The following is a 12,087-nucleotide window of genomic DNA, read 5'->3' on the forward strand; positions in this document are numbered from 1 at the left end:
TTAATTGGCATAAAATCGGATTAGATTAGCATAAGACCCTAATCACCCCCCCTCTAGGGTCCAACAATATCTGATGAATCCAATTCTATATCCTAATGATGATCTCATCGATGGAACATTTTCGAGGAGTATTTATCTATTTGAGAATTTGTTAATGAGAGTCTCAATGAATCTTGAGCAGCTTGAAAGTGACGATCAAAGATAATACCTGAAGTTATCTCTTCTCTGAGAGCAAGCATGTCTGCTTTAGTACATAAACCTTATCGATCTACACCTGTGAAGAGTTCGATGCACTTTGCTACTTGCATAAGCTCCACATCTTCCCTCAAACTTATTTTTTTTGTGTGGATAGAATTTCACAACGTTCTTCTTTGTTTGGTGGTGGCAATGTACAACACCTAAGACATAATGAAGAAAATGTATATCATCATAGGTTTTTTGTTGAAAATACAAATTATTTGTATAGTCTAGACATCAATAATTTTATAGATTAAGCATGCTAATGTTTTAATTGATTTAATTGTAGTTAGATCCCTTGTACTATTGTCTAATCGCAAATAAATCTCCTATAGTAAATTTTTGACTCTTTTACCATCTAAATATCTAATTATCCAAAGAAAAATAAAAAATAAAAAAATGCTTGTTTTTGAAGGTAAAAGAGTCAAAATTAGTTTTCATTAGAAGGTCAACTTGCAGAAAAAAAGTCTAAGGACATTCGCCTTTATGGATTGTCTTCGGACATTCACCCTAAAGTAAAAAGGTGGGGTGGGGTTTAGTTTTCTAATAGGGTTAGGTTGGGTTTTACCACACGTGACGACCTAATGATGCAAGTGATAGCAACACTCACATTGCACGAGTATCGCTAGAATTCCTACTACAACAATAGTCTACAAGGGGTCCATCCGCAATTTACTGATAATATATGGTGTATATCTACAAGTAACACTTTCAAATTTGGAAAGAGATAATTGATTTTAGGAAATTAAATGGATGGAGTGCACACTTTATTGTGTTGTAAATAGGGGGCATATTCATAAAGAACCATGAGAGAGAGAGAGAGAGAGAGAGAGGAGGTAATGAGAGAAATTAGAGGAAATCAAGGGGAGACTCACTTGCTATTCTTTTTTCTATCTCTCTCGTTACCTAATGAGTGCCTATAGGCACCTGTTAAAAAATTTGATCCTACTTTGATGAAAGCAAATAAACCAAGAACATTTTGAAACTTTTGAACTAAAAGGCTAAATTGCATAAGTCATACTTTTAGTTAACATTAATTCAACTATTAGCATGTGACCATGTAAGATGAATACATACCAAATGAAAGTGTCTAAGACGCTTGAATGCCTGTGGATGATGTGCAACAACCAATACAATAATTCCCTACATATCAACGGGATCTTTAGAACAAAATTGGTCAAAGACAGTTCATAATTAACAATTTTATTGCTCCCTAATTAAGAAAATAAATGAGATGAGGTTTACTTTGCCAGCTCTAGGCCATCCATTTCAGCCAGCAATGTTAACCATAGTCTCTCCCAAACATAAGTATTGCCACTTGAATCCCTACTGTGACCCTATTTATAGGAAATATCAATAATGTTCAATAAATGTACAAATATGTTCTAGTCAATTAAAGTACTATCACATTACCAAGAAACATAACAGGGAAAAAAAATCCACCTTGAAAGCCAAATAATACACTTGAAAGCCAACAATAGTACATTTATACTTGAGTAAAAACATAGATCCCTGAACATTTCTCCCCTTGGCGTTCATATAATAAACTTGAAACCAATAATAATACATTTATACTCCATGAAAAAAAAATCTTCATTTCACCTAAAAAGTGAAGAAAGAAAATATATTAGGCAAAAAATCAAAACCTCACTCCACTGTAGGCACTACAAATCAATTGAATCATGACAAGATGACAGCTTTTTCAATGTAATCTTGTGTTATACTTGGTCTAGAGGTGTTATTTCCACCCGTGTAAAGCAACTTCAGCATAGGTTCAACGCTTGCTACAATCAAGAAATGAATCGCAGTCAACAATGAAACTATAGCAAAAAGAATTTTAGCAAGAAGAGGAATGGAAAGGGAAGGAGCGAAACAGAACTCACCTTTTGAATGCTCTTTGAGAGAGAAAGTCGGAAGCATGCATCAAACAATAGAGAATCTCAATTAAGTAAAAATGTTGGATTCACATTAAAATTTCAATCATCATACAAATCAAATTATGAGTAATCAAAACTTAAAGAGTTTAAGAAAACTAAATTATTACAATTGAATCAAAACATATCTAATGAACAACAAAAAATTTAAGATCAAATGAAATAGGAGGTGGTCAATTACCTTATCACAGCTTTCAAATCGGGTTGATGTCGGGGTGCTTCTTCTCAAGAAATATGACTGTCTACAATGGCTTCGAACATAGTTTTATTATAGAAAAAGGAAATGAGATTTATGTTAATATTTTGAACAGAAGTTGTAAGGTTAGAAATGATTTTTATTTGGAAGAGGAATTAAAGCGGCGGAATAAATAAAAAAAAGAAGAAAGAAAGGAAAGCTCGTTGCGGAAAAAGAATTTGAAGCGGTGACAAAAAAATGAGAGGGGGAGCTATGTGCAGTGAAAGAACTGATTGCTAGCTATTATGAACAGTCAACCTTCTATTTTAACATTAATCCCTAATTATGATTACAACCGGGCAATTTAATAAGAAAAGATGGTACATTAGTATATATAAGAGAAGATAATCTAATTATGATTACAACCGGGCAATTTAATAAGAAAAGATGGTACATTAGTATATATAAGAGAAGATAAATGGTCACATTTAATCCACCCTATAACCAACAATTGTGTACAATTAATTTAATAATTAAATACATATTTCTTCATGAATCATTCTTCTTAATAAAATTAAATAAAGAAAGGATAACTTTGTTAAATTAATGAAAGATGAAGGGTATTTTGGGGTAGAGAAAGTTTTTCTAGTACTCCCTCTTTTATGAACAGTTAACCTTCTATTTTAACATTAATCTCTAATTATGATTGCAACCGGGCAATTTAATAAGAAAAGATGGTACATTAGTATATATAAGAGAAGATAAATGGTCACATTTAATCCACCCTATAACTAACAATTGTGTACAATTAATTTAATAATTAAATACATATTTCTTCATGAATCATTCTTCTTAATAAATTAAATAAAGAAAGGATAACTTTGTTAAATTAATGAAAGAAGAAGGGTATTTTGGGGTAAAGAAAGTTTTTCTAGTACTCCCTCTTTTAAAGGGAGAATGATAACTTTGTGGGATTTATTTAGATATGTCCAATTATGTTTCAATTATTTTTATTTTTTTAGCATCTTTAATTTTTCACATATTGCTCGAGCATTTAGAGCAAATAAAGTAAAGTCTATCCAACTCAAAAAATATGGAAGTAGACTAATTTTTTAAATATTTCTGCAGCATGGCGCGGGTATAACACTAGCTGCTCCTAAAATAAAGACTACAATTTAAATGTAACTCATGATTCAAGTATGCATAATGCATGCACTAATGGCATTTTAAGTTGACACATTATTTGCAATTGAAACATGTAGTATTATTAATTTGACATATGTATCATATCAATTATCCATATGTCCTACATTTACTATAATATTTTTATTTATTATATTGAGCATGTTATTTATATGTATTGAATGAGGATTGAGACTTTTTGTGCAATTAATTAAAGATAAGATTGGAAAATATCAAAATCAGAGAGGCAAAAAAGGAATTCAAAAGTTTTAACACTTGAATCCTCTTTTATATGTAGCATAGATTATTTAATAAATTATACATAAACATTTTACAAAGTTATTTAATTGCACTATGATTAAAAAAAGTTATACTATAATCAATACTTATACTATTATTAACATACATTTAATAGTTATTTAAATTAGCTTATTACTATATTATTAAACAATTTATTTAGGAGTATAATTATTAAATAATAATATAATCATTAGTTTAAGTAACACTATTGATATAATTAAACCCTTTATATTATTAAATAATTATGTTACAGACTTATTTTATTACAATATTTATTAAATAATGACGATAGTTTTTAATATTATATGACTTTATGTTGTAAAGAATATTACCTTGCTCGATAATTAATATCATGTTAGTAATAAAAATTTGTATGACATAAATTAAAAATACTATTACTTAGGAAAAGTACTTTATATAAAAGTATTGGATCTTTAAAGTTTATGAGATATTTACTTTCCAACAAAAAGTGAATGACTCGTAGATTTCAAAAATCCAATATTTTTATATAAAGTAACTTTTCAAAATAAAAATATTTTAAATTCATAATGTCTAATTTTTATTACTAAGATAAGATGATATTATAATATTGAAAAGGGTGATATTCCTTACAATATAAAGAAACAACCCCTATTTATGATATTATTAATAACTATAAATATGTACAATATTTTATTAAATAAATAATTTTACTAATTCATTTCAATTAATAATTATTTTATAATGAATTATAATATATTTATTAACTTTATTATCATTATAAATTATTAATATGTTCTAGCGAGTGACCAAATATTTTGGGGAAAAGAAGAGAAAAGTATATGTCTCATAAATTTCATGGATCTTAATAATATATAAATTAATTTTACAAAATAAAAATATTTTTAATTTATAACATCCAAATTTTTATTACTAAGATGATATTAAGAACAAGGTAATATTCTTTGCAACATAAAGAAATAACTCCTATTTATAATATTATTAATAATTATATTATGTGAACTAATTTATTAAATGAATTCCTTTTACTATTTTATATAATTACTAATTATTTATAATAAATTATCATATATTTACGAATTTTATTATCATTCTAAATTATTAATATATTCTAATGAATGACCAAATAATTTGAGAAAATGAAGAGGTGCATAGTTAATGAGAGGTTATGGACCATTAGTTTTATAAATATTGGTATAATTGTGAGAGATAAAAAATTAAGAGGGTAAAAAGGGAAACCAAAAGTTTTAACATGAGTATTCTCTTTTATAAGTAGTATAGATTAATCTGATGTGATAAAAATCTAGTTTTTTTTATGTTTAAATCTTAAATCAATGTAGAGATCTGTAGTTTTAATCGCTGTTTTAATAGTTTTGATAATCATGATCATTAGGGGTTGTTTTTAATTTGTTAATTATGTTTTAACATGGTTTAAAACCCTAGTTTAATCATTTTAAATGAGGTTTTAGTTAATAAAAGTGTTTAAACCCTAAGTATGTGATAACTAGGGATGCGATCTTGTTTAAATAAATTTATGATTGTTCATGATTAGATTAAATATACTTTTGCTAATCATGTTGGTAATATATTCTTTAATTGGGAAATTTTGGGTTAAATAGGATGTTAAACCCTAATTAGTTTAATTCAAGAGGTTGTAGCATGTTAAGTTAACCATTGTTAATTAGTTACGAAAGTTTGAATCTTGTTCTACGCATTATGTTAATAGAAGAAAGGATTTTGAACAAAATTACAAAACACAGAAACTGAGAATAAATGCAGAACCTATAAATTTGTAGATCGGTCGACCGGTTGGTGAAGACCAGCCGACTGATGGAGACTATCTTCCAGTGCACTCTGTGCACAGTTATTGTCGGTCGACTCATGCCCTAAGGGCAGTCGACTGAAACTTTTTTGTTTGTGATGTATTTATTCCTTTGCACGTGGTTTCATGTCTTTTACGCGTGGGTTTGATTCACAAGCGTGTAGTGCAAATGCACAAAACATGCATATATGCTGATTTATAATAATTGATATATTATGAAAAAGTGATTATTTTTTAATATGGTGAAAATATAATATATTTGTGAATATGGTGAAAAGGTGATTAATTGATATGCATATATGTTATATAGTGAAAATATAATATATTTTGATGTTTGAGTATGATAGGAATTGATTTGAGATCAATTCAATGTATATTTATGAATATATGAGTGCAAATACACAAAACATGCATGAAGAGAAATCTGGAAAAACTACCAGTTAAGAGTTTATATATTTTACACACTGATACAAATTTAATCTAGAAAATATCAAAATACAAACGTTGTAGGTCTCTTCAATATCTTTCCAACAAATCTTAACTCACCTTATTCCGAGGTCGGATGAGAAAGTTACAGCCAAAATACAGAAGATTATTTTCCTAGTTAGACTAGGTTTCCTGGTTCGGGTCAAACGAGTTTTATATATATATATATATATATATATACATACATACATACATACATGTGTTTTCACAAAAATTATCATCTTTTCATCAGAGTTTCAAACCCTAGAAGCCCCTCTTCCTCTCTCTCAAACCCTATCCCTAAATTTAAGATTTTGGGAGCGTCTTGTAAGGGGAGAAGCAAGGAAAAGGCGAGATCTATGACGTTTGGCGACGAGGAGTCGTTTCACATCAGTTTCAGAGGCTTGCACACGTGATAAGGCAAGATCATCTGCATCCAAACCCATCCCCACAGTGTTTAATGATTATAAAAGTATTTAATCAATGTTTTCATGCTTAAGGCTTAACCAAATATGAAAAAGATGAGATTTTTGATGATAAATCTTAACCCAATGCTAGATCATTAACTTTTCCTAATTGTTTATGATAATAACGTGATCATGATCATTAGGCGTGATTAAATTTTCATTTTTTAAAAAACTTGATAATTATGTTTAACTTGTGTGTTAACCCTAATTTGTTATCTAATTGAATTATAAAGAGGTTTAGTTTTTGTTTTCATCATAGATTGTAGAAAATTACTACACGTGTATAACATTTAACTAAAAATTTGAGATATCATATAAACTCCAAACTAAACAAAACTAGTGTCAAATGAAAGCTATATGAACTTGTTTTATAAAATGGAAAATCATTCTAAGAAAGAGTTTTTATAGAGAAAGATATACTCAATTTACTAATGATATATTCTGCTGAAACTGCTGCACGTGTGTAAACTTTAACCAGAAATTTGAGATATCATATAAACTCCAAACTGAACCAAACTAGTTTCAAATGATAGCTATATGGATCTAGTTTCCAAAACAGAAAACTATTCTTAAAATGAGTTTGTCTAGAGAAAGATATGCTCAATTTACTAATGATATGTTCTGCAGAAAACTACAGATATGCTGATTTGAAATAATTGATATATTACGTGAAGGTTTTTTTGAGTTTTCATGTTAATTAATCATGCTTAAACCCTAGGTTTAAGATATCTAAGTAAAATAAATATGTTTAAATGAATTTTACCTCTGTCCATGAGTAGTTTTTATCATGTGTTGATAATCACTTTGTTTATATATGAGATAATTGAAGAAATTATTTAATTCGGATGTTAAACCCTAATTTGAAAGATATAATAATTTAATTTGATGATTCAGATAATTCTTGTTATGTATGATAAATATAAAATCTCATTTTAATGTCATGATATGTACAATTGACATAAGTACTGTTTGTGCACGAAAGAATGCGTGTCTTGACAGAGTAGTCGACTACTAAGCTTAGTAGTCGGCTACTCTTGCCTACTTGAGTATAATAAAAATTGTGTGTTTGTAGAGTAGTCGACTATTGTTCTTAATAGTCGACTACTGATACTGATATATATTATTTAAAAGTTTGGATGGACTCCGTGTAGTCGACTACTAAGCCTAGTAGTCGACTACTAAGGATGTTGCCTGAATTTTTATTTTGCATCTGTTTGAGATATGTTTGCGGGTTTCTAGTCGCACTTCTTTATACATAAATTCACGAATAGTGTAGTAGCACACACATGAGTATGCTAAAATGAATTATGATAGGTTTTGACCCGATTACTTTGAGAAAGAGTTTAGTACATATTATACACACCTTCTGGATATTGTTGATGAGCTTAGTTCAGTACTACGGGGGTAGTGCATCAATATTCTATTTGTACAGGCCATTGAGTCGGGTTTGGATGCTTTATCTAGAAGTCCATCCGCACGAGTGTGCGATGAGGCTTGTGAGTCGTACTTCTAGGATACCTATATGGTAGGTCGTTCCGCGCTCATATTACGTACTGAAATCGCGTGAGACTAATGAGCCGTGTACACTGATTAGATTACCTACAGGGTAGTTTGTTACACATGATAATACTAAGTATCAAAATCTTGTACAGGGTTGCATTGAGATAGTTAAATGATAGCGTGAGTCATTGGCAGATGCTAGTTATATTTTTCACTCACTGCTAAAATATATGACCCAGAGTACTTTGCATTTGAAAGTACACATGATTTGTGCCGGTATTCATTCTATCTTCCCAGTGATAGTGGAAGATATCATGAATACGATATGTTGATGTCTTTACTTTCTTTTACTAGTTTTCTTTATTTTCTTAGTTGGGATCAATAATTAGTGATTCATAATTTGAGACATATGGTATATACATGAAGGTTTCCTTATTTCTAGAGTTCCTACAAGTATTAGTTCCACATCTAAAGAAAAAGCAATTTCCTATAGGGTTCAAATCTTAGAGTTTTATATTTTTGTTCAGATCTTAGAGTTTATTTCATAGTGTAAAGGCAGTGTGCCTTAGTACGATTTTTAGCTATTTCTTGTCGAGACATATTTATTCATTTTGGATATCAGATGTATTCCAGATTGTTCATTGAGACATGATTTGTTTATGAGATACTTCTTTCTATATCATGTCTATTGTAGTTATTTCCTTTCTTTTACCTGTTTTGTACCTGCACTTTATTTTGATTCCACTAGAGGATATTGCTCTGATTGGTAAAACTTGTTGTTACACAGTGTGGGTGCATGGCAGGTTTGACATATCTGGGTTCATCTTGGGCTGCAGCCATGTGTGAAAACAGGGGCGTCACAGTTGATATTAGAGCTCTAGTTCCAATATCCTTAGAATCATCCTGTGTCAAGTAGTGGAGCTAGAATAGAGTTTTTTAGGATTCATGTATAGAGTCCGCTAGGAATTCTTAGAAAGAGTGAGGATGTTATACACGTATGTTCGAAAATTATGAATTTTTTTATGACTATCTTACTTTGATTGAAAAGTATTTGCGTGAATACTTATTATGATATGTTATATATATATATGTGTGTGTGTGTGTGTGTGTGTGTGTATGTGTGTGTGTGTGTGTGCGCGCGCGTGTGTGTGTGTGTGTTTGCGACCTCATTTACTATGCCAATTAAGCTCTCCTCTTGATATTATAAATATCAAGACGAGGATGTGGTCGAGGTAAAACTTATACCTTGGGAACTGGGTAAGCAGAGCCTGAGCTGCAGTAGGCTCCACAGTATCTGATCGACTTGGTAAGCTGATTACAGAAGCAGAGACTCACACTCTAGGAGCGAGTAACGAGCCAGATTTCACTTTTTGTAGTTCCACCATCAGTTGTATCAACCGTACCTATTGGAGAGGTAATACCAACAATTTCACCATTGCCACAACCAACTATTGATAGAGCCGCAGAGCAGAAGGATTGACTCTGTAAAAATAGGAAAAATATTAGACACTGAGAGCACCATAGTTTCAGGGCACACATGTGTAGCCTATAAATGGAAGGAATATGTGAAAATTTCTTAACATCGACTCAGTACCAAAATAGAAGTTAGATGTATTTAGCATAGAGGAAATCATCAAATGATAGCACCGACTTCAGTTTACGCCGAAACAATGAATGTCAAGTTCATAGGAGGACTTTACCTACTACTACGATAAGCAGCTAGAATTAGCCCGATTGGAGCAGGGAGACATACCGATAGTTAATTATGGAAGTAAGACTGTCTGGAGACAAGGGCAAGGATAAGAAACCTTTTGTAAGACTTAGAAGACCCTAACATCGGGACAAGAATTTTCAACACCAGCAGCAGAGACTAGGACGTGGTCAGCAGTAGAATAGTGGTTAGGGTTAGCAGTCGTAGGGTCGCTGTTACGGCCAGTAGCAGATGATTGAGACACCGCTAACCGTTTTGAGAATTGAAGGGCCAGTAGACCAAATTCATGTCATTCAAGAGATTCTTGAGTGATAGATAGTCTCGTATTTCCACCGCCAGTAGTTCAGCAGTCGCCAGCCATAGGTAGAGTCTATGCAATCGTACCACATGATCACGGTGCGAGCAGAGCTATAGTAGAAGGTACTTTCTTAGTGAACTCTTTTCCAGCTTGGATCCTGTTCGATTCCAGAGCTTCCCATTCTTTTATATCTTATGTCTTTACGAATATGCTTTAGTTAGTCTCACATCCCTTAGGTGTACCGCTATCCGTTTCTACTCCTTTAGGAGAGGTATCTCTATTTGGGAGCGTCTGTAGGAGATGTCTCATCAGCTTAGATGAGTCTGAATTTATTGTAGTCTAATCGTTTTGTGGATGTCGAATTTCAACATCATTCTTGGTATGGATTGGTTATCATCCTACCATGTTAGCATCGATTGTTTTGCAAAAACAGTCAGTTTGCGAGCGTCCGATGGGTCTGAGTTGATTGTAGCGACCTCACAGGGTAACCAGTTTGCGAAGTTATTTTTAGCATATATTGAGGAGGTGATGCTAAGAGATTGGAATACTGAGTTGTGTGAGACTAGAGTCGTCTCGGATTTTCAGGATGTCTTTTAGGACATACCGAGGTTACCTCTTATGTGATAGGTTGAGTTCTGCATCGAGTTGCAGCCTGGCACATCAATGATATCTCGAGCTCCCTATCGTATAACATCTGCTAAGATGAGGGAGCTACAGACTCAGCTACACGAGATATTGTCTCAGGGTTTTATTCGCCGGAGTTATTCTCTATGGGTAGCTTTAGTCCTTTTCGTAAAGAAGAAGGACGACAGTATGCGTCTTTATATAGATTATCGGGAGTTAAACAAGATCACTATCCAGAACAGGTATCCATTACTGAGGATTGATGACTTGTTCGACCAGCTGTAGGGAGAGCAACACTTCTTAAAGATTGATCTTCGTTCTGGCTATCATCAGTTGCAGGTTCGGGAGATAGATATTCCTAAGGCCTCCTTCTTGACTCGTTATGGGTCCTTCGAGTTTCTTATCATGCCGTTTGGGCTGACCAATACACCCGCGGTATTTATGCACTTGATGAACCGGGTTTTCCATCCATATTTGGACCAAATTGTGATAGTATTTATCAACAACATCCTTATATATTCAAGATTGAAGGCAGAGCACGAGCAGCATCTTCGACTAGCATTACAGATTTTGCGGGTGCATCGGCTATATGCCAAATTTTGTAAGTGCGAGTTTTGGCTATCTGAGGTTAGATTTTCGAGCCACGTTATCGGTTGAGAGGGCATTGTAGTGAATCCAGCTAGGGTTATGACCGTACTTTATTAGGAACCGCCGCCGACAGTCACAGAGATTCGTAGCTTTTTGGGTTTGGCCAGCTATTACAGAAAGTTCATTCAAAACTTCTGAAAGATAGCCACACCACTTACAATGAGGCGCATCGTACTAGGTACATAGTGCATCCAAGCACAACGAAAATGTACAAGGACCTGAATAGATACTTTTGGTGGAGTGGCATATATGGTGAGATTGCAGAGTATGTGGTAAGTGTTTCACCTGCCAGCAAGTGAAGGCAGAACATCAGAGGCCAGTAGGAATCCTACAACCTTTACCTATTCCAGAGAGGAAATGGGCAGATACTTTTATGGACTTTATTGTAGGATTGTCGAGATCAAAGAAGGGGAACGATTTAGTTTGGGTAATAATGGATTGGTTGACGAAGTCAGCACATTTTTGGACAAGCTTCCAGAACTCTTTCGATAGCCAGTTATCTTACTCTAATGTATTTCACCCGTAGACAAATGGACGACGGAGAGAGTGAACCAGATATTGGAGGATATGTTGAGGATGTTCGTTATTGATTTTCAGGGTAGTTGGGAGGACCACATCCCATTGATTGAGTTTGCCTATAATAATAGCTATCAAGTGACTATTGGCATGGCATCGTATTAAGCATTATATGGGAGTCCTCGCAGATCACCTATTTGTTGGGCAG

General features: G+C 32.6%; 1 protein-coding gene across 1 annotated transcript in view; it reads right to left on the reverse strand.

Moving 5' to 3' along the window:
- The window catches only part of LOC109826729, a 28,787-nt gene extending 17,254 nt beyond the window's left edge, over nt 1-11,533 (reverse strand). The window contains exons 1-4 of the mRNA XM_020393743.1: nt 11,522-11,533; nt 9,508-9,564; nt 9,328-9,393; nt 1,483-1,574 (exon numbers count right to left, since the gene is read on the reverse strand). Of these exons, the coding sequence (XP_020249332.1) occupies nt 1,483-1,574; nt 9,328-9,393; nt 9,508-9,564; nt 11,522-11,533 (227 nt within the window). The remainder of the gene's footprint in view (nt 1-1,482; nt 1,575-9,327; nt 9,394-9,507; nt 9,565-11,521) is intronic.

This window comes from Asparagus officinalis, chromosome 10, assembly GCF_001876935.1.
Source record: "Asparagus officinalis chromosome 10, Aspof.V1, whole genome shotgun sequence".
Taxonomy (NCBI): Eukaryota; Viridiplantae; Streptophyta; class Magnoliopsida; order Asparagales; family Asparagaceae; genus Asparagus; species Asparagus officinalis.